General features: G+C 39.0%; 1 protein-coding gene across 1 annotated transcript in view; it reads right to left on the bottom strand.

The window, feature by feature from the left end:
• The window catches only part of shank3a (SH3 and multiple ankyrin repeat domains 3a), a 209,434-nt gene that overhangs the window by 27,427 nt on the left and 157,569 nt on the right, over window positions 1-24,438 (bottom strand). Inside the window, exons 18-19 of the mRNA XM_088417218.1 lie at window positions 13,692-13,805; window positions 679-754 (exon numbers count right to left, since the gene is read on the bottom strand). Coding sequence (XP_088273344.1) covers window positions 679-754; window positions 13,692-13,805 — 190 coding nt within the window. The remainder of the gene's footprint in view (window positions 1-678; window positions 755-13,691; window positions 13,806-24,438) is intronic.

The raw sequence follows: 24,438 nt of genomic DNA, 5'->3' as shown, positions 1-24,438 counted from the left end.
TGGATTCCAATTTCAGATTTTTTGTACCCAAGTGACAGCCATGTTGATATATTGGCTGCATATGGTTGTTGATTGTCAAGTGTAGCCCGCAAGCTAACAGTAAATTTAATAAAACCTGGGACTCTGGCGACACAATTGACATTTAGAAACTCGAAAAGCAGGCAAGGAATGAATGAATAGCTGACATTTCACAGAAAGCCTGAGAAGGCTTCCGGAGACAATGCCCGCCGTGTGGGAAAGTCACATGATAACTGCCGCTTTGCCATTGAAATTGCCACACACTGTATTTTCCTCCAAAGTGCATTTTTTTGCGAGATTACATTGGACACATTCACAAAGAAATATATTATGCTTTTGCCTTTATTATTATGCTTTTGCCTTTATTTAAAAGTTTGTCTATTGCCTATTTTGATGAAGAACAGTTATTGAGGGTTGATAAATTAAAGCAGATCATCTCTACACGTTTATTGCATGCTGGTTGTTTTTGGTGAGATCCATCGATGAAGAAAATGGCCCAATAAATTTCATAAATGCAGTGACAGCTTGTTGCCTTTAGATGGCAGCCAATACCACGACAGATTTTGCTGTCCAGCGTCACACTCCAAGGAGAATAACTCTCAGCAGTTTTTGGTATGATCATAAGTAAACTAAATTATAATCACGTGTGGGAGGACGTACCTGTATGAGGTGAAGTTGTCATAGGATCCCACAGTGTAGTGTCTAAACAGTCTTTTCGTACGGTCCTCTCGAGTCTCTGCAAAACCAAACAATGGCACAATGATATGAGTATTTACATCTACAATACATTGAATGGAGACAGTAGTGAAGTGTAACGTCACATTTCCCCAGAATGGAGTTCAATAAAGACTCAAGGTTACATTTTGCTTTTTCTTTAACTTGCTTTTTCAATTGAAGGAGCAACAACAAAAATCACGTGACAAGATTCCCAACACCACCAATAGTTTGGAGTTTGCCCTTCCGTTTCTATAAATAAAATGTTTTTTAAAATTATTATTATTATTATTATTATTATTATTATTATTTTATCTAGCACAGTACAATCGTTAAAGTACAGTTCTGCTGTATGTAACTTTTAAGCGTACCGTAATTAAAGTTCACTTTTCCCCCAGAACTGCTTCTCTTCAAATGTTTTCTTTAACTCAAATTTGTATTTGAACTCATCTGCAGTGTTTATTACACACAATGTCACAATAATAACATACAATTTTTGTTTTTCAACCTGTGTGCAATATTTGTTATTTAATCAGCCTGTTTTGGATAAATACTTTAGCCTACTATGTTACTGGGTTTTACTGTTGAACATGGTTATGAAGTCTTTTATTGAAGTGGTTCCTGGTGTAAAGTTTGAGTACATGTCATTTATAATAAATGAGTAGAATGCAAAGTTAAAGATATTATGACAAAACTACAAAGAGGCTCAATGAGCAATCTTGAAATGACAGGCACCAGTTTATCCATGCTATTCCGTCGTCTACCTGAAAGGCTGAGAGTGAGTGACAGTGACGAACTGTCAGTTAAACATGCTAATGTGTGCATGTGTGTGCCCATATGTGTGGGTGTGTTTGTGTGTGCCTGTGCGCATGTCTAACACAATATGAGCTGCCCACGCCACCAAATTCTCCATTCGCGCTCAAGTCTGACACATCATCCATCACCTACAGGTCATCGTAGTGTAACATTTAGAATATTTACTCGTGTCGGCTGTCACTTCTATTTCCTGTTTCGCCCCTCAGCACACCGTAGCACACTTATCAACCTATTTAACGTCTATTTGAAGTGTGGGACTTTTACATTATAAAGGTGTCATGCTCACATGATGCCATGAAGTCTATGGAGTGACACAAACCTATTTATGCACTTAAGAAGCAAGAAAGTAGATTTTATGCTGTAGAAGGCAGCAAAGTAGTTCTAAGCTAAGGAAGGAATAATGCAAAAAAGGGTCTAAGATAATAAGCAAGGGGAAATGAAGGAAGGAAGAAGGAAAAGAGGAACGAGAGAGACTGAAGGAACTATAGGAACAATGGCAAAAAGTAGGTTAAAATTATGAAAGGACGGACATAAAGATACATGAATATAACGTGTGTGTGGGGTAAGGCAGAAAATTAGGAAGGAAGGAAGGTCGTTAGGAAGGGAAGATCATTTCTGAAGGAAGGATGTAAAGTGCATGAATGAAGAACATGAACAAAAAAAAAACAGCCAGTAGAGATAGAAAAAAGAAAAGTTGTTTAACAATCGGCCTTGTAAAATATTGCACAAAGCGTAACCTTTGCCCTGTTATTTGTACTTCTGTTGGTGTTGTTTCGCCAAACGCGATGACACAAATCAGACGCGTAGCCTGTTTAGCACAAGAGTCACAACGACGCGCTGGGGGGTCGTTGTGCAAACGTTCTAGCTGCGGGCAACTTATGACGGATCATCTCCTCTCCTGGACGCACCAACATCTTTGCCGTCCTTGTCTGAAGGGCACACGCAGCACACATGCACACAGGCAGTCTCTGAACCCTGCTGAAAAGGGAATTAACCTACACTGTCTTGCCGCTGATAGATAAGAGCTGCCGACAAACATGCGTACACACATACGAGCGCGCACACATTTATCGAGTAAGCTTCATTGACTTTGTAAATCTTTCCTCCTACACCCTGACTCATCTGATTTTCTCCGCTCATGCCAGGAAGGTTAACCTCTTAAACTAGGTGAAATGGGGCCTCAAGCGGGGGACAGACACAGCGATAATCAAGACCAATTTGGGAATTTTGCCTCCATTCCAACCAAAGTCAGAAAAGACCTGATTGTCAGATGTCACGAAAAGATTATCCTTCTGCCAAAGGTGCTAGGTGCATTGACAGTGATTTTTCCCTCCCAATCTGCACAGAAAACAGTTTGTCAACAATCAGAAATGTTAAACCTGTTCAACATTTATGATAATCAGGCCTAATGAGATCCTTCACCTGCGATCAATGTCAGCAAAAGCCCGCAATGTCAGCAAAAGTCTGATTATTGGATGTCTTAAGACTTTCCAATCATCATGGAAAATACACTCATGCTAAACCTGTGCGATATTTAGAGAATCATTTTATTAGTGGAGGCAATTTTTCTATATTAGAGCACAGTGTTTCCTCGTTGATCTCGGGGTTACATTACTGAAAATACCCGCAGTAGCGGCCTTTCCCTAAGTTTCTTTTGTTATAAAAAAAAAGGAAAAAGACCGTACATGGGACAGTATACGAAAATGTACCCTGCGTTCTTTATATTGAGAAACAGCCACAGTTTACTGATGAGGAAACGGTTAACCTAGCTTCTTCTATTTCTTCTTCTTGAGTGTTTCACTCAGCTTACGGTACAGTGTTGCCTACCATAGGTCAGTCTTGGTACTACAACAGATTCTGATTTGGGGCGGACTCTTGAAATTTTGCCAGTAAATGATTCGATGGGAGGATTGAGAACACATCGATTTGATTTTTCTCATTGTCGTGTGGGATTTCTCACGTTAACTGGGTTGAGATGTTATAAATCTATCTGAACCCCAACCCCCTCACTACATAGTCCATAAAAAACAATTTGTTTGCCAAACCCTGTTGCTCTAATCATTGAAAAGCACATTGTTTAAATCCTGCCTCGTTCAGGATAAATTGATCATGTTGAAAATAGGAGAGGGTGAGAAAAGGGACAGTAAGTGGAGAAATGTCAGCACAAATCCTTAAAAGTGCCCATCAGTTTCAGTCACAGTTTTCAGTGTAAAGACTGAAGGGAAGGTGTTGTCGAGAAGTGTGAGACATCCAGTTGAGAGAAAAGAGAGGCTTCCTGTCAAACAGTCCTGACAGCTAAATGACAAAATAGCTGGTTGGTTCATGTTGGTTCTTTTCCTGTAAAAAGAAGATGTCACAGAGTCCGTGACTTGGATAAACTCAGTGTGGACCACATACATAAGGATTTGCAATTGTAAAAATAGACCTTATACAATAAATAATGCTTGTTGTATAGGTGCTAGTATACTCATGGATTTTGAAAAATGACTGAATGCCACCAACTCTTTTTTCCTCGGTCTTCTTGAAAATATATGTCAAAATGACCTGTAGTTGAGAAGCATAAATCAAGTAGATATTGTACAAATTAGAGCACAAAAGACTGCTCAGAGGTGAAGTAGGCACTTATAACGGCATAGACTGAGAACCAAACCTCCATCATCAATATGTAAAAAAAAAAAGCTTTGCTCGGTTGTGTTTGAGTAATTTAGCAGAACTTAATGATTAGCCAGCTATCTAACATCAGCTCGAAAGCTATTGGTCTTTGTGTCACCAGACCATGTTTGTCCAAATAATCCCAGTTAGTAAACTGTCTTTTAATTAGCCTTTTCCTCAATGGTAACATTAACTAAGTATGAATTTGTTAAATCAACTTATCTATTGAAATGCGAACGACAGCTGACGTTCTTCCTCCTGTTGAAGCATTTTAAGTCAAATGTTTTCGACAGAAGGCTCTATTCGCAATTCAAGTCATTTGCTTTAATTTCTCAACAGCTCTGAATTGGTGAAACAATATGGAAGGGTTTGTTTACGATGACCTTCTGAGACCTGGGAGCACGTGTGAGGTCATGATGGAAAATATTTTTGGCCTTGATAGTTTTCTGACAAAAATCCCCAAACTATTATCATTGATAACGCGCGCCACAGACCTAGGTAAAATCTTCGGGATTATTTTCAGAGACAATCGATAAATGGACCTCAACTAACATTTTGTCTGTAGTGTTACACATACCTAAAACATTTGTACTTGGATACTTCCCGCACATGGACTTACCCCAGTAGAAATCACGCCATAAAAAGCCGGTTTGCTCCGCCTTCACCACTGTCACAACTCCATCGATCCTGCTACATACCACAGGTAGCTCGGACACCATGACAGGACAGCAGTCCATTTTGTGCCCCGTCTACAGTTCACAAGCAGGGATCGGACCCTCCAAACGATCCCTCCGAGATGCCGGCCTTCCTCGCTCGCCTCATCCACATTTTTCCTTCTCGAACAGCCGAAAGTGTGTCAGACTCTTTCAGCCTCCAGCAAACAACTGCTTCACATCTCCACACACACACTATCTCTCTCCCCTTCTCCCGCTCACTCAGATTTTGGTGGGTTTGCTTGAAGAGCCTTTGGAGAGCTTCTCGTTACCGCCAGAGTGTCGTCATGGACCGAAAATACCTCGGCTCTTGTCAAAGTGGAGGAAGCCTTGAATAATTCAGTACAAACGCTTTCACAACAACAAGAGGCGAGTTGTGTCAAAGCTCGCCCAACGCTTTGACGCTTGCTCAATTATAAATGCTTCGTAAAACAACGGTAATGTCAGCAACTCTTCACTTTTAATATGAATTCACCTGACCTATTTTTGAGATGAATAAAAATAACCTACTGTATATGGCGATCCCTTAAAGAGCGAACTTTTTACAAACCCAGACCTGGTTTAAAGTAGTTTAAAATCAAGTTTACTTTTGATGCACCTATCATAGTGCAGTCTATCAAAATCATAAACACGCTAAACTAGACATGCACCTGGATGAAAATGAAGCTAGACTGTGCATCTATTTTCTGTCAACAATTTGTCAGGGGTGCCCGGGTGAGCCACCTCCAACTACCTGAATGCCCAGCGAGACTCACCATTGTGGGATAAATTCTCCAAAATGGTTATGCTCTGGCACAAAAATGAAAATGCACCCGTTTTTACAGCCTTTTATGCAAATAGGCCCCTGTAGTTTCTTGGCCAGTCATTCAACTCAAAAACAACTACAAAAGTTCAAAATAAGGACTTGGAAACCTCTCTATGTCATGGCGTTTAACAATATTGGTTGAGGCACAGATGGCTGCACCCAGTTTCTACACCGGAGCAGACATGACAGTTTCTGATTACCGCTTGAACTTCTGATTGTGTTAATTAACTGTAAAGTCCTCCCCGAAATTGAAAGAGAAAATGGAACATTTAGATTTTGGCAAACATATTCGTATTGCATATTATCCCTATTTAGCAAAAAATCTGCCAAACTGGGTGTTTCAGCTCAGCAAGGGTGTGTCCTTGGAGATACTTCCGGTGCATTGACAATCCAGTGGCAGAACGTTGGTCTTAACTCATACCTGTATTATGGTCTTAACACATATTCCTCCTTAAGTCTCTCACAGGCCAGCTCTGTTTCTGTATGGCAGAAAATGCCTTGGTCTGCTCGAGTGGCTACAAAGTGATGTCGATGTTCAGGCAGTGAAGAAATGACGTATGAAATACGTGTGAAGGACAGCAATGGAGAGAATCTACAGCGAACCGTGCCCTGGCACTGGCACACAGGAGTATAGCAGCCAGACACGAGCGTTTACGTGCACGTGACCCGCTATCCTCCAATCAAGCTCCCTTGTCAAATGCGATACGTCTTCTCGAGTGGAGCCGCTTGCCTGTGATTCATTCCTGCCATCACGCCACTGCCGCCGTCTATTATCATTCGATGTGGCTCGCTCCTCTGCAGGGTGTGAGACGCTTCGCATTGCACCTGACTGACTCCTGATGAAAAGCATTCTGTATCGACACACGCACACACACAAACTTAAAAAAGGGGGTGGTAGGGCACTCCATATGAACGGGGCCTCCCTTGAGCCGTCAGCCCGATATTGCCGACTCAGCTCAATTTTAATACCAGACACATCTTCCAAATTGTGCTTTCCAGTCTGCGCCTGGCTCCGCTTTCTAATAATAAGATGGATTAGTCGGCTATGCTAAAGTGTCTGCTGACGCTACACATACATGCTTCACCATTTCATTGCCATCAGTTGTACACCCTTGACTCTAAGGACCGTAAAGAGCATAATGGCTAAAAACCATTACTGTGAACTTTTTTTTTTTTTTTTACTGTCCTTCTGTAATAATAGTGAAAAATATTGTAAAATGTGAGGCGTGAAGTGGCGAGGGAACACTATATCAACTAGTACTTCTTAATTTTGTTCCTTGACAATTGTGCCACTATAAGCCTATATGTTTGTTACGTATACATTAAGTTATACCATAGGTGTCGGACTCCACACCTGATGACCAAATGATTAGCTCATTAGAAAGCTCTGCAGGAACTTGAAAACGATCCTAATCATTTGAATCAGGTGTGTTTCAAAGAGAAGGTCCCAAAACATGCAGGATAGCGGCCCTCGAGGACTCGAGTTAGACAACTACGTGTTATACTGTATATTTTATTTATCCTCAAAATGTTCTTTCCCAATAGTAACATAGTGGGTAGCAGTTATCCTGTTGCAGTGAGTTGGCTTACATGTGCGATCTTTCAGCCCTGTCTCTGGCTGTGCAGCTGGCCTAAGTTGTACACAAACAATATTTTCGTGTCAGCGGTTAACAGAAATTTGGTGTCTCCGCAAGAAGCAGGAGAAAAGGGACAAGGTGCGATAAGAAAAACGACAGACATATTGAGCACTCACACATAAAAAAGGCCTTTATGTCGCACTTGTTAACATGACATTTTAAGTGTGAAGGGGCCAAGACTGGACGTGTCTGATAACATGACAAGAGGGGGAAAATGAATGCAGAGATGGGGGCAAAAAAAGGCCACATACCGTTTCAGTGCTCATTTAACGCATTAAAGACTAAACCCTGCACAGCGGCTGCTTTCGGCCAATAGTCTAAACAGGCAAAACGGCCAAACTCGTCCGTAACAGCCAGTTCTTGAATTCTCATTTACTCCTTTAAAATCCTGAAAATTCTTGCCTGTTTGGGATTTAAAAATAGAAAAACCTGTGCTTAAAGACCATTTTTGCCTGTTTAGACTATCGGACAAAAGCAGCCTCTGTGCCCAGTAAAAGAATAAGGCTTTTCGTTTAAGACACTTTAATTAGCACAAAGCTCACATATTGTACATTGCTAGGTATGACTTGGATGACTTTTGCTTCAGGACATAGTCATTTCGCTCAGTGTAAATTAATGCAAAGTATCGATTTGCTAAACGAAGAAAACATGGGCAGAAAAAAAGACATTTTGTCTAATAATGGCGGATGACAAATGATAAAAGTAGAAAATTTAAATGCCTTGTACTTGTACAGGTGTAAGAATAATAAAAGCCTTCTTCTCATGCACTTTGTACAATTTGAACTGGTAAAGGAAACTCTTATTGTATAAATCCAAAAATTCGTATTTTTGTCAATAGTTCAAAACTTTGTCAAAACATGTCAAATATGATATGCATATGCAAACGCATTAGATTTCTGCATTTTCTTAAAACATTTTTATTCAATTAAAGGCTTTACCACCCTAGATTGTACTTGTAAAACAACACACATATAATTTAACAACCGTTTTTCGTTTCAGTCCTTGGGGAAACACACCACTGGACTTGTTGTCTGGATTCTGTCTTGATGAGTGCAAATCTACAAAATTCAGCTAATTAAAACCCCCCTTGGCCTCTTGGTTTGTCACCAACCGTTTGTTTGTCGTTTCAAACCGTTATGCACAAAAACATAAACGGCATCATGTGTGCGTGCAAAGTAGTGATTACGCTGCGGTGAAATGACATTATCCTCAGGCTTTTTGTCACTTGCAAGCAAAACACAGAAACAGAGAGATGAACTTGGTCGGCGTGAAGATGATTGGGCTCCCTTTGGAATGAAAATGATTGCCGAAGTCTGTTGATTTTCCTAATTGTGTCAGGTATTTTGGATACAGAGATTATATATATATATATATATATATATATATATATATATATATATATATATATATATATATATATATATATATATATATATATATATATATATATATATATGATATGATGATGAATGATATGATGCAATGCACTCGTGAGGGAACAACTATATCTATATAAATATATCTATCTATCTATCTATCTATCTATCTTTATCTATATATGTCTATATATATATATATATATATATATATATATATATATATATATATATATATATATATATATATATATATATATATATACACACAGAACACACACACACACACACACACACACACACACCTAATGTTTGGCCATCAAGTGTTTAGACTAGGTGTTCCCTCACGAGTGCATTGCATCATCTTCTCCATCCTCCCAATCTCTCTCACCTCTACACACTGCCGCAGCCACGCAAACATTTAAGCATTCTGAGGGTGTGCAGACAGATTTCTAAACTTCTTAATGGCCGCGCTAAAAATAGCCCCGGCCGAGCACGACTGAGCTGATTCATGCGGCTGTGAGTCATTCAAGTGCATGCCGGTGAATGAGAAGCGTGTGCCTTTTCAAGCCAAACCGCAAACGACCATATAGCTTGTGCATCACAGAGAAAAATGTGCTTAAATGGCTGCCTGTGTTATAAAAATTTGCTTTGCAAATAATTGCCTTTAAAAAATATATTTGTTTATTGTTTTTACTATCTATACTTTTTCCTCTGCTTTTTCCCTCACTCTGTACTAATATTTAAGTAGAGTGAGAATACCTGTGTCCCGACAGAAGCATGAGGGCCAGCAATCCAAACCATTTGCAGGAGGGAGATTAACAAGAGTGCAATTGGAGCAAATGAGCAGCCCACGGTCATTGGGTTACGTCATTAGAAAGGCTAAAAGGCTCACATCGTTTTCCTCTCTATTAGCACATGTAAACAGCCTCACGTGTGCATGTGGGACAGAAATGGAACGGCTTTATTGAGGCTACATCCACTTATCAATGTTTAAGGTCAGCGTGATTTCAAGAGGAAGTCATTATTGACTGCTTCCTTCAACGTATGGCCGACAGCTTTTAAGTACAATGTACAGCAATGTCCTGCGTAAGGCAAGTCATTAATTCAAATACTGACAATTTTTTTTGGTGCTAGTTGCTGAAAAAAGTAAACTATTAATATGTTTTTTGTACCTTTAATGAAGATTTATTTTTTTTGTAGGGCAGAATAAATTAGAGTGTTCCCTCATTTTTCATGGTTAATGGGGACTGACTCCCTCCCCGCAAAAAGTGAAATCTGCGACGTATGACATATTTGAGACAAAGATTACTGCAGTACACATTTTTACTGAATTCTTAAATTATTAAACGTTATACAGTAACTGTACTGTTATCCCTTCCAGTTTCCATTCCTTAACCATAGACGGGAAACACAAAGGTGTGGGGTTGCCCTTAAATTAACGCTACTCGAACATCGACCTAGAGTGGAGCCCGTAGCTAAGCAAACGTCGTAACAAGGAAGAAATATTTATGTTCAAAATTCCAATTAATTAGATAAGCACTCAAGGTAACGTTCATGCGACGCTTTCTTTCGTCCGAACAGCTCTCCTTCTGCCATAGTTCTCACTTGCGTGTGAGCTTCACTCGGACAATGCTCCACTGTCCTCAACAGCTTGAACACGATTGGCCAGGTAATCAGTCAATATGCTCACACGCTCTCCTACAAGACATATGATTGGCTTCCGGTGCGACATCGACCAATGAAGATAAAAGTTGTTTTACGATCCTGCCCAGGAGTTGTAATCCACACCTACCCTCATTGGTATTATTATTATTATTATTATTATTATTATTATTATGTAAATTACTGGAGAAAATGTGCATATTTTTTAAGTATTAGTCAGATACAAAACCAACCACAAGAATAAAGTGAAAATAACGGTTCCACACCTGTGAATTTTCTATTCTGTTTTTTCGTTATTTACACACTATTTATTGTTCGTATTATAGATATGGATCAATCAGAGCATTGCTATCATTTTTCTTGTACTCCAGCAATATTATGACAATAAAGGTATTCTATTCTATTCTATTCCATCAGATCATACTTAAAGTTGCAGAATCTGACCCAAGGTTTCTGTACCTTTCTGTTGTTTTTGCACCCTCTTTTGGCACAGATCAATTACTCCAAACTATAATTAGACAACAGCTCCAGTTGCCCAGTATTGCATATATATTTTGAATAAAGTATTCGCCTAACCACATGAGTCTTCTGAGAGTTCCAGAAAGGTGCCATTGGACTCAAAACAATCTCAGCCCTACATCACTCCTAATGACTTCAATCAATAGCATTTGCTTTGCAGCCTCATGTTCCCCATCAGCTCCTTCACGCCTTCTTTTGTCCTTTCTCTCCCCACAACATTGCGACCGTCATTTTTCACCTGCTCTAAGATAAACGGCCACCGATGCAATGGCCACCTCGCGCTGAAGCAATCATTTCCTTCCTTCTTTTTTTTTAAGACTTCCCTGGGTCCATTTTGAGAGCAGAGTGATGGAGCCCTCAGAGGGATGACTGATAAGAGGGCACAGAGGAAAAAGAAGAAAAAAAGGGGGGGGGGGGGGGGGGGGGCGTGACTTCCACTCAATTGTTGGTGGCGTCACCTCTCCTGCTCCCCCATGCTGAGGCATATCGGCCTAACTGTCAATGACGCCTCAATGCTTAGTTTCAGGTAAACAAACGGTGTGTGTGTATGTGTATGCTTGTGTGTGTTGACTCAAAGCTGATGAGTTTGGGGACGAGATTAATTTATCCACGCCTCAGTGTTCCCCGCAAATTAGCCTGTTATTGAGTAACAGGTACTGCACCGTTTCATTTCAATCATTTTTCACTGCAACCCCACACAAATAGCACAATGGGATATAATAAGGTTATGTACGTAAGATACCAGTCAGAAATTTGGGAACACCATCCATTTTAAATGGACTCAAACACATTAAACATTCAAGAAATTCAAGCTATCAAAACAAGACACAGCTGTGAAATGAAAGTAATTCAAGGTCGAAAATCATCATCACCATAAAGCTAAAAATACCAAGATGTTTATCTAGGCTACACTGCTATCTAGGCAAAAGGTGGCTACTTTTAAAGATATCAACAATAAAACATACTTTGTTTTGATTCCCATTTTTTTTTTGTTACCAAATAATTCCACCAATATTTTTACTTGTCACCTTCATTTGAAGTTAAGTGAAAATCTGACATATACAAATGTGATTTACATGGACATTCAAGCACAAAACTTTTAAAGCAAACAACGTATTTCCGTATAATGAAGGTTTGCATGCCAAATTCTAACAAATAATGTGAGATGCCATTGGTGGTGATGGCTATTTGAAATTAATTACGCCACTTATAAACCTTTAAACTATGGCTAACTTAACGAAGAGCAGCGACACGTATAAACAGAAAATACAACAATATTTCAGGTTCGTATGATTTACGATTCACACATCATTGCTTTGTTATGTAACCAGACAGACATTGATCAGTTTTGACGGATAAATCCTTGCCATTAACAAAAATTTACAAGACAAATTTAGAATAGTTTCCTATTCAATCACAATAACTGTAATATACTGTCATCATATTTGTTTAAAGTGTTCTGAATTATTTACTTCTTCTATATGGGTTGACCGAAACGGTTACATGAATAATAGAACACTTTGTATTTGTTTTCTTGTTTAACCCATTACGGAGCACAGCGTCCGATTTCGGCCGATAACAGGCAAAAACAGCCTCGATTAGGCACACGTTTTTCTATTAAGTCCTATTAATTTTCAGGATTTTGACAAATTTGGGGGTACTTTGCCCAGTAAAGGGTTCAAAGAAAGTTAAAAATAAAAAGCTTGTCAACCACGCAGTGCAATCATTTTCGTAGGTTTTAATGACGTCGAAATGGATATTTATGACAATTTCTTTCGTGTTTATACCTTGAAATATGCCTGTGGAATGCTTCAAAGAAAAAGTGATGATGAAGGGGAAAAAAAAACTATGCTCCACGTTCAAATAACATGAATTTATTCATCCTATTGACTAACATTGAAAGATTTTTTTTTTCCCCAACCGCGGTCACCAGATCCTGATCCCATAAGTCAAACACGCGTGTGACACATTCATGCTGATGAGGTCGCTACTTTCTACCTCTCTGAAAAGCGACACTCAGCTCCATTCACTTTGCTGTCCTGTAGAGTTGTCTCCACCATACGTCTCGCTACTTTCTGCCACACTTTCTTTTTTTTTTCTTTTTCCCCCGCCTGCCTCATAGCCTTTCCTGACCAACAATGCATTTAAATTGAGTATTTAGGGATTCCGCCCTTCTCTCATCGCTCTACGCCCAATAATGGGGAAAACACCGCCCAAAAGGAAAAAAAAAATGTTGAGGAAATGGATCCTCAGTCGCTTCAAGAGCAGAGGTGGCAAAACATACTCTGTACTTAAGCAAAAGCACTGACACTTGTGTAAAGAAAGACTAATAAAAGAAATACAAATTTAACTCCTGCACTTTACTTATGACTTATTACTCACTGCTACAACTTCAATTACTAATACAACAACAACAAGAAACTTAGAAATTGTGGCAAAAATGCTCACTTTTTGAACTTAACTCATTCTATCCCAAAGACATGATTTTCCCTTATTTTTGTCTACTCATGGTAATGTGTGTGTTTTTTTTTTTTTTAAATTCACACGTTCAATCCCACAAACACTTTGTTTGAAATTTTCCAAATGGCTAAAGCAGTGTCAAAAACACTGAATGAATCAAGTGCTAACAAAAATCAGTTACTTTAGGTAATCAAGTATTAAAGTACCGGTTATCAATTATATTACACATTAATCAGTTATTTTAGGTACTTTCGTAAATTGATTACTTTAGGTAATTTAGATCAGATGTTTAGATTCACTCATATGCCCGTTTTACCTAGCCGAGGGTCAAACTGCCTCATCTGAACTTCTTCCACGCAGTCGGCAGGAAACCAGCCCGTCCTTCCTTTGACGCTGCCTTCCCAGAAGCCTCCTTCTCCAATGCTCAACACTGCATGGGCAGAAAGGAAGGGTAAATTAGCACGTGCGTTCATAAAACACACGTGGCCGAGCAGTCCTCGCGGAAAAGCGAGGAAGGGCAGGAAAGGACAAAAGACACATTACGACTCACTCAGGAATTATGCATTCATTTTATGGGGAAGACAGGGAATGGGTTTGAATACATTGTAACTGGATAAACAGTTTACAATCTAATCTTTGAAAATAACTTCGTCCATGTAAAACGGTATGATTTGTTTAAAGTATACAGTATACATTGCTTGTATACATATTAAAACTTTATCCTCACAAAATAACATAGTACGATTCTTGGAATGAAAAACGTGTTCATGTGGCATGAATGTGAAATAAATTTTACATATTGATTTTTTTACAATGTTATTCATCCATTATATATATATATATATATATATATATATATATATATATATATATATATATATATATATATATATATATATATATATATATATATATATATATATTTTTTTTTTTTTTTTTTAGCTTTTTGGATTCCCTTTTTTGATTTTAGGCATAGTATAGCACTTGTGGTGTAGAAATCACTATACTAAGTGCACAAGAGTCACCATTTACTTTACATACTGAACCCTAACTTGTAGAATTATACAACGACTTACAGTATTTGAAATCAATTAGAACTTTATCTTCAGAATACAACAACACAATTTTCAAATTATAACTTTATTGTAGATTAATGATGTTTTATGCAATATTACATATATTACATATATTACATTTTCCTTCCCTACCTCCATCATGGGTTCCAAGTTTATAGTCATGCTGTTTTGCAGATTTTTTTTTGTACAGCTTTTAGTGTGCTTTCTATCAGCTGTAATTTCACTATTGAACACAAGATGGCAGCACTTATTTAATTTCTGACTGTACATTTGAAAGGAGAATCAGGAAGTACTGCATTTCAGCACAGGTGGTACAAAATGTAAAGTTCTCTTTAATTCTGCTTTTTACACCAACAGAAAGCGGCTGCAGGCAGGCTCATTTTCTAATCTACAATTTGTTTCTTTAGCTTCCTGGAAACTTATTGTAAACATTTAGGTTTCACCCTAATACTTCTTAGTTATTTCAAAAGAATGTGCTGGTGCACACTTAGAAGAATCCGGTGCAGAAACACTGGCATAATGAGGCAAGACGGCACAAAGACAAACCATGTTTCAAATAGCAGGTGAATTTTTTTAGGGGAAGTTTGCTGACCCGCTCCTAATGATTAAACACAGCAGTCCAAGGTGCGGGAAGGTGCTGCAACTAATGGAACTATCAGTACTGAAGTGTATGATGTGTGAGGAGGAGGAGAGAAAAAATATGTTGAAATACCAGAAACAGGCGGTGTAAAGAAAGTCAAAAGAAGAAGAGAGAAGTTGTGCTGTGGTAATTAGAGATAAATGTAGAGCTGATATTGATCGTCCCCGCAGGACTCAGCCGGCGCGCCCGTTTCTACAACACTCATCCATTATCTTGGCGAGCTAATACACAAGCGCACGCACACACACACACACCAGCTGGAAGTGAAGCTTTGCCTGAGTGAGCCCTCCTTCCAGCCGGTTGCTAGGATACGACAGTATGATGTTGCAACCGGCCACTAGACAGCTTGCTAAATGATGCAGTGTATTTCCTCTGGCTTGGTGATGCAACCCGAGGCCTGCGCACAAAGCGTTCAATTAATGACATCATAAGACAACTTTTAGGCATCTGCCAGGACTCTGAGCAAAATGATTGTCGTGGTGAGGATGAAGTCGAGTATTAAATTGCCTTGACAAAATTGGGCATGGAAAAGTTTAGGCACGTGACACTCAAATAGTTAATGCGCAAGTTTCAACAGACAAGTTGAGCAAATCACGTGTCTTGTAGGAGTGCCAGTGACTTGACTTATTGTCTCACCAGTCGAGTCCAAGTTGTTGTTGTACTTCCAGCAGCACTCGCTGAGTGAACTTAACATGCGATAGGAATGAAAGTGTTGGGAAGATGTTAAAAAGAGAACTCTCGTAATAATTTGGAATTTCGAACTCTGCTTCCCTGTCGTTTGAGCAGCTACGTGCTGCACTCTAGTTTGAGGTTCGAGGGCCATTACTCAGAGGGCAATTATTGCCCTTCGTGTTCCCCGCCTACGACCAAAGGATGGAAGAAGGAGAATAACAGAACAATTACTGAATGACGTTTAATAATTAAAGATCTAAGTAAATATTTGTACAGAAAAGAAAGATCCCGCATACAAGCGGCCGAAATGAGTTTCCTCCGTAGGGTTTCTGGGCTCTCCCTTAGAGATAGGGTGAGAAGCTTGGTCATCCGGGAGGAACTCGTTGTCGAGCTAAAGATCCTCCGCATTGAGAGGAGCCAGTTGAGGTGGTTCGGGCATCTAATTAGAATGCCTCTGGGCATGTCCTATTGGGAGGAGCTCCCGGGGTTGACCCAGGATGCACTGGAGACTATGTCTTTGGGCTGGCCTTGGAACGCTCCTTCTGGAGAAGCTGGATGAAGTGGCCAGGGAGAGGGAAGTCTGGGCTTCCCTGCTCAAGCTGCTGCCCCCGCAACCTGACCCCGGCCGGATAGCTAACGGTTGAATGGTATTTGGACCATGTTTTTGCATTTTCCAGTATTGTGTTCAAATAGTGCAGTTTTTGTTTAATAAACAGGTTTTGGACAATATATTTTTGGATTTTATTTAGTGCAGGACATGTACCATCATATTCCACATAAGAATATTCTGTTATAAGGAAATGTTATAAGGAATGCCATACTAAAGATAAAAAGAAATCAATCCGCTTCCGCACTACGTGGAGGCGGGCTGTGTCATGAGGTCACCATGAAGCCCATTTTGAAAAATCAAACTTCAACAGAATAAGTTAAACTGCTTGTCCTCATTTTAAGCAAAGATTAAGGCCTTTAGACATAATGTAAAATGTTCCAGACAGCTGAGCCAAGGTACACTGTACCATCCCACTTTACAAAGAGACAAAGAAAACTTACCAGGTGCTTTAAACGAAACGAGCAGCACTAACGTGGAGCATGGACATCGAAGGCAACGCCGTCTTGTTGTGTTTCGCAAGCGGTCGTGCATAAATGCATCCTTTTTCTCAGTGATAACAAATGACCGTCGGATCTGGTGATTGTATAAGCATTAAAAGTGGCTTTTTTGCGGATCCCATTCACATTGAAGCCGTGATAAATAATTCTGCCATTTTCCTGCTAAGCGGATCAACAACGACAGGAACAACCCTTCTCACACCGTGAGTCTCCTCGCTTGAATGCACTTTTCTCTCCCTCATGCACATGAATTAAATGTGCTAACCAGAAACAAATACACAGAACAGAGAGCAAATGGTTAGTAAAACAAAACTTCAGCATGTCCACAAAAAAATACAAAACATTGTATGTAAACTCCAAATTAATATTAAATATAAAACAATGCATGTAAACTCCAAATGAATCTTACATATTACTCACTTACATGTAAATGAATGAAAATACTGTCTATAGAAAACATGGTTTACAATTGCGATAACGTTTCCAATATGCTTGCAGTTGGCACACGTTTCGTGCTTTGCCTCAACTTATGACACATGTATTTATGAGGAATTTCTTTGTGTCTGACCAGCACAGTGTGGCGATCCTCAATTCTATCAATGGAGAACAGTAAGGAAACATGGCACGTTGGGTATCGACCTCCCCACGGAAAAAAAAAGACGCCACTCAGCACAGGCTGCTCGCCCTCTGTGATCTCAGCTTAGCACTCGTTTAGTGTGCTACTCTCCTGGGAAAACCCCTTTCTCACGTTTTTGAAAGCTTTAATCTGTCACTAGTACACGTTGTGTTACTTCACACTTGAGAACGATCTGGTGAGTAAATGTGTCAGAGACATCTCCTCGCTGTTGCCGCCAGTTTCCTTTCAAAGCGTTGACAGCAAAGGTGACGCGTCTGATTGATCCTCGCCAATGGTCCCTTAGTCTGTTATGGGTCCGACGTCCATTGATTTCTGTTGCGGGCTACCAATGTTGTTACTGTACCTGCCAAGCAGATTGTTTCATAAGAATGCAAGTTTGTAATCTTATGAATGCAACCTGGCAAGCTTAGTAAAGAGCATCTTTGTTCATCTAATAAGAGTTTAAGGGCACTTTGACACCAATTTTAGCCTACTGACATTGCAAATAATGAAAAGATGTATGTATTTTATTAATCTGCTTAATTTTTCTTTCACAATCAATAATAATCAAAATACCAAGTTTAAACAACTAGAAACACATTTACCTTATTACAGCAAAGAGCGTTTTTTGCCTCAAGTTCCAACAGAAATTGCCTTCCTGGCCCTAACCTTCTATCACTGCACTGTACAGAGTGTAAACAACAGCTCGCAATGGAAGCCAATCAACACCTCAGCGGACATCGAGCTTAATCTGAGGTGTACATGGAGAGGTCAAGCATGTCATGGGCTGCCACACTGACTCATAATCACCTCCACAGGTGAGCTGGGGGCAGTGTACACACACATACATACACACAAACTTACAAACGCACACATAGAGATTGCATGGTGTTGATATCCTTGGTATTATTCTTTGTGCCTGGCCAATTAGTTCCTTGCCCGCCCTCGTGTGTTACCGACCAACAGTTTCTGTTTCAGCCTTGTTAAATTTTTTATTCTTAAGCCACATTTTTTTAGTTAGTTCCTCATTGCATTTTGACTTTAAGAACAATAAACATTGCAACATAACAATGCAAACTGTATGGCCAAAAAAAAAGACTATCAAAGGAATATAATAGTATTATAGACAGGTCACCATTTAAATCACATGTGTCAGTGTCCAAGCCCGCGGGCCGGATTCGGTTTTCTACGGCCCTTGGGATCATATTGATTTATTATCAGAACCAGCCCGCAGGCCTATTGTGGTTTGCGGGCGGTTTGCAAGTGTTTTACACACACCAATGCTATATGTCCTACAACGAAACAGCGGACTTCATTCATCAGAAGTCACAGATAGCATAGTAGCAAAAGTCAACTTTCAGATACTGATTGAAAGATTGATACTGAAAACCGGAGGTTTCAAACAACGTGGGAGTTAAGATTGCACGTTCACGGAGGTCGCTGGAAAACCTGTCTATCTTCTATGTGGGGAAAGTGTGGCGGTAATTAAACGGTATAATCTGAGAAGACAACAACATGAAACAAAACACACAAAAAATAGAAAACAAGATTATGGACATGAAACAAAAGCTAAAGAAGGTGGAAGAATTAAAATGAGGTGTTAAAACTTGGCACTCTCTGTTCTGAAAAGCCAAATCACAAAGCGAGGCAGAAGAGCTAGTAAAATCAGACCGGTCATTTATACAGTGGCATTTTGTGATGCTGTTTGCCCGAAAAAAGACAACTCTTTTTAAACATGAGCCTGAGCAAAAACACCGTTGTTGAGCATGTCCACCAATCTAAAAGAGCAGCGCTGTGATAAAGGCAAAAGATTTCATTTGTCAGGTAGGTTCTCGCAATACCAAAAAATGATGGGACCCAACGGAATAGTTTAGAGTCCCAAAAATTGTGGAGTAAAAAGGAAAAAAAAATAATGTTCAAACTATATTTACAATATGTGAACAAGGAACAACAAGAGATATTAACAAATGACACAGTAAGATTTATTAAAATTAGGAGAAAAAATGTACATGTAGCCTCCGTCATCATTTTCTTCAACCACTGAAATAATGGTCCATTTTGGTAGAAAAGTTCGCTTAGCTTCAACATGCCAACATTTGACAAAAACTAGGGGTGGGAATCTTTGATTTTCTCACGATTCGATTCCGATTTTGGGGTCTCCGATTCGAGATGATTTGATTCAATCGGAATTTATTTCTGCTTCAATCTATAGATGTGCAAAAACGTATGATAAAACATCAGTCTGCTTTGCAAGTCAGTAAAAAAGCTAGTTTCTTTTTCCTAAAAAAATGCCTCTTTAGTTATATAAAAAAAAAAAACGTGCTTGTATCAAAAAACAGTTGTCTATATATTTTTGCACAAACGTAGATATACTCCAAACATATAATCTGACAGAAATTTATTTTATACAATAAATGAAAAGATGAGCTATTCTAGAATTTTGAGTAGAAATATTGTCTAAAATATTGTCTTAAAACTGTATTGGGGGAAAAAAATCACATTAGTAATGCATTCAATATACTACATCTTGAATCACTTATCCTCAACATGAATGTACTTTTATTTTACTTCCGGCTGATGTCATGCAAACGATCATTTCCTGTTTAGCTTTGTGTGTAGCATCAGTTTGTATAATTTTCTCTCCAGCCAGGCACTTATTAAATTGCCTACTATTTTAATTTTCAACGTTGGATATGATCTGTTTTACTGGGGTTTCCAGCAAGACCTCTGCGAAATGAACTCAGTTACTCCAAGCACAAATTAATTTCGGTCTTTCACGCTAACATTAGGTTAGGATAGCAATCAGCCCGGCTTTTCCGTCTTTCTCTCTTTTAATTACCTTTCAAAAAACCCTTTGATGATGTACTGTTTAGCTGTGTGTGTAGCATTAATTGGTATCATTTTTATTTAGTCACTTATTAGACTGTGCTATTTTGCTATTCGAAGTTGCATATGTTATGTAATACAGTTCCAAGCAAGACTTCGGTGAAATGAACTCTTGCTTCTCTCTTAGATGATTTGAGTGCATGCAAAAATAATACAGTCACTTTCAAATACTGTACAGCATAGATTTCTTTGTTTAAAATAGTGTAAATGATGAAAGAGATGATAGGAAAAAATTTAGTGGACCCCCGTGTTACAACGTCCCTGATTTATGTTATTTTCATGTTGCGACCTGGAATATTGAGTTTTTTCATCCCCCTTTTTATGATATTTGCCCGGTTATGCGACAAAAACAACTGTCATGACCCGAGGTGGTCGGCTGTATTTGTGTTGTTTTGCCTCCATCTGCTGGCGTTTTTAGGCAATTGCACTTATTTACTACTGTCGTCTAACTGCTTCCATGCAACGCGTGACTACGATGCTAGTCTGCTATTGGTTGGCGTCTCCTCACAGAGATAGTGGTCTGCTATTGGTCGGCCTCACTTGTTTCAAAACGGCGGAACGGTAAAGCTTTGTTCAATTGTGAGTGGTTATAAAACCGTATTTATAGTGCATTTTACTGCTTAATTCAAAGTTGAATGGGTTAGCCATAGGTCCCAAGATTAATAGTGATGTTAAAGAGAGAAGTAAGATGATGATTTTTATGGAAATGCTGCTGGTGATAACCCTTATTAGGGAATATGGGCATAACAAGCGGCACTCAAATATAAATAAATCCTTTTGATATTTTTTATTTATTATGTTTTCTGATTGTATACATGTATATTATAAGTACGTAGCACTTACAATGGGGTTCTAAACGCATTAGCTATTTAACATTGCCCGTCATACGACAAATTCGCCTTCCGACCCTCTAATGTCTTAATGTGGGGGCCCACTGTAGTAGGATAACAAGTGTGTAATGTCCCAGCAAAATATCTAGCACTAGCTTGAACCTACATACTTTTGTTATATTCTATCAACATATGAATTGAGGTGATACAATGTCACAAATTCCAACAACATACTGTATCAATGGCCACCATACAAAGCCTCCTATCTGAAATAAAACTGTTTTTCAGGAGGTTTGAAAATGTGGAGTCATCCTTGTTTTCATCATTTTAATGTGAAAGCGTAAAACCTCAAAATGTGTTTTATGTCCCTCGAAATATGTACTTGCAATGTGTGTTATACGCATTGACAGTGAAGAGCGCGGCATCTCGCAGTACAATTAATGGCAAAAAAGAAGCGTGAATAGAAATAGCAGCTGTGGCACAAAAGAGAAAATCCCCCGAGAATGAAACAAAGGAGACGAAATGTGACAGTAGCTTCAATGGCACTGTGACAAAGGAAGATGCCGGATGCGATTAAGACAGACACGAGCTGACAAAGAGGGGAAGAAAAACGATGTGTATCTCCTTCGGGTGTGGTGAAAAGATTGGTGTGCCGAGATGTTACTTTGAGTTTTTGCCCTTGCTTAAGTCAGTCATGACTCTTTGCAGGTTCAGAAATAGCACTTGGGTGAGGTTGCACGGCTATTTATATATCACGCCACCTTTTTTTATTGCTGCAAGCATCAATGTATCTCCAACATGTGCGTGTGTGTGACCATGAATGATTGTATTTTGTTTAAAACCAGCAGAGCTCATTTCAATTTCGCTGATCGCATCAGGCTGAGTCATTCATTTACTCCAAGCAGTCTCAGCATCTTTGTTCCACTAAAAGCACGTCCAGTCTTCTGATACACACGCGCAACCACACACACACGGGCACAACTGCCTCGCGTTAATGAGAAAAACATTTAGTAGGCAAGAATCAAACCTTTTACATTTGTGCCTGTCATATAGTACAAAAGACGTGCAAATGAAAACCTCGCCAGGGGAACTGAATGTACCGCTTCTGGATTTGTGTAACATCTTAGCGGGGTCACAAGAGGATAACTCAGTGATGACACTGCACTTTCCTCAAGGGTATTTTGACAGGAAAAGATCTGTTCATTAAAGCCCATTTTGCACAAAATATCCCATTTTAACTTATAATTCATTTATTTTCTTTCCACTCATTTGAGTTGCGGCTGAGTTGGAGCCTGCCCCAACTGATTTTGGGCCAAGGAGTGCAATACGCCTCGGACAGGTTGACAATACCACATGTTTACAAACAAGAATCCCGAGGGGCAATTGGTGTCCAAATTATTTCAAGAGGGACATTTGCAGCACTCCATCTGTTTTTAATGGCCTGTGGCAACAATTGATATGATTCTGAAGCATTCTTACAAGAAAGGATGGGACATGGCTAATGAACACAGGGAGAACATTCTTTTGAAAAAAAATATGATATAAAAACAATATAAACAATTGATTTACATATTTCCTATTTGGATAGATTTTTTGTGTTAAATCAAATAAGGGTGAAGAATGTCAATTTGGCCTTTGCAATGTTTTTGCTACAATGTTTTTCAGCAGCAGGGTCAGGCGTTCCTGGGAGCTTTGCATGCTTGACGATGTGCAAAACACTCATGCCATTCAAATGATCATGCACGCATACAGTATATTTCCATACTGCGCAAGATAGTTACATAATTCAGGGCTCTACACTAACTGCTCTTACAATCTTTTTAAATTGGTCGCACTGCACAGGATTTGGTTGAAGAATGTCAAGTCCTGGAAGAAATTTGAAGGATCGGCAGCTAGGATTTAGGAGCCGTTGACCGCTGCCCCTAAATGAATGTAGAGGAAGCACTTCCTCTTCAAAATCAAGCAGACATGCAAACCACTGTTCAACTTTGTGGCCGACAGTTGAATCCACTTCATTGTTAAATTTGTCTTAAAAGTCCATATTTGGTATTAAATTGGTATTAAACTTGGACAACTAAGGTATTTAACTTCAGGAATAAAAAAAAATCTCAGCTCCTCCCTGACAAACAAAGAGTCTCTTGGTCAAGATTTATGATTTCCCCATACTTTCTTGACACTAATTATAATTTAAACAGGTGGCATCTTGTGACATTTACTGATATTAAGAGGTCCATTTTTCAACAAATAGCTGGAAATAGGTTCAATAGAAATATATCTATTAAATAGTTAACTGCAAATATAACAGGATTCCAATTACCGGTTTGAAATTATGATTATCCCTCTCAAAAGATGCTGAAAAAATTATCTTCTCAAATAGCAGCCTCACCTGTTTGGAAACAAAACGCTAGGTTCTGCAGTTCAATAACACAACACCTAGATAAACGATTGGAGAAAATGACGTATTATTGTGCCTAATTTTTCACACATTTAAGATATCCCACAACAACAACTAAGTAGAAGCGCTGCCAGCTCTTTCGCCCACCGCTGTGCACGAACAAGACTTGCCCAGTCAGGCTGCTCTCAATTAGCGATACATGGTTGATCCTATGTCGCCACGTTCACGTGTGAAACAAAGTGTGTGAGAGACTTCAGCGAGGAGAGCGAAATCCAATAAGCAGAATTGAGCTGTTATTAGATTTGCTTGCCTGCTCTCTTTATTAAACTTCACTCCCAGCCAGTGTAACGGATACACACACATTGAGCAGAGCAGAGTCACATATTAATGGGACTGAACCAGACAAAAGAAGCATCAGAGAATGTCAATCAGTAATTAGTCTTAAATGAGTGAATACGTTTTAATGTCCTGCTGAGAGGACTTCGTGCTACTGCGCTCTTTTGCTGAGGTGAGAACTGAGGTGGCAAATGCACAAGTAGATATGCAGTACTTGATAATAAGAAAAGCAGATAAAGAAAACAATATGGCAAAAGTAGAAGAAAAGATTCAATTCCTACACTTAAGTATAGGTAAAAAAAAATCATTACTTGAGGTAGTTTAATACCTAAAGCAATGATTGATTTATCAAATATTTGATTTCTTTAGTAGATAACTACCGAAAGTAATTGATTACTTTAGTGCGTACTTCATTTAGTATGTGCCATTTTTAGAAACTCCTTGAGCAAAATACTTTAAAAACATGTGACTAAGTCTCTGAGATTGACGTTCGGATTCTTAGAAA

This window comes from Hippichthys cyanospilos, chromosome 6 (genome assembly GCF_059441005.1).
Source record: "Hippichthys cyanospilos isolate Australia breed blue-spotted pipefish chromosome 6, RoL_Hcya_1.0, whole genome shotgun sequence".
Lineage (NCBI taxonomy): Eukaryota > Metazoa > Chordata > Actinopteri > Syngnathiformes > Syngnathidae > Hippichthys > Hippichthys cyanospilos.
This window is presented reverse-complemented; position numbering and strand designations above follow the sequence as displayed.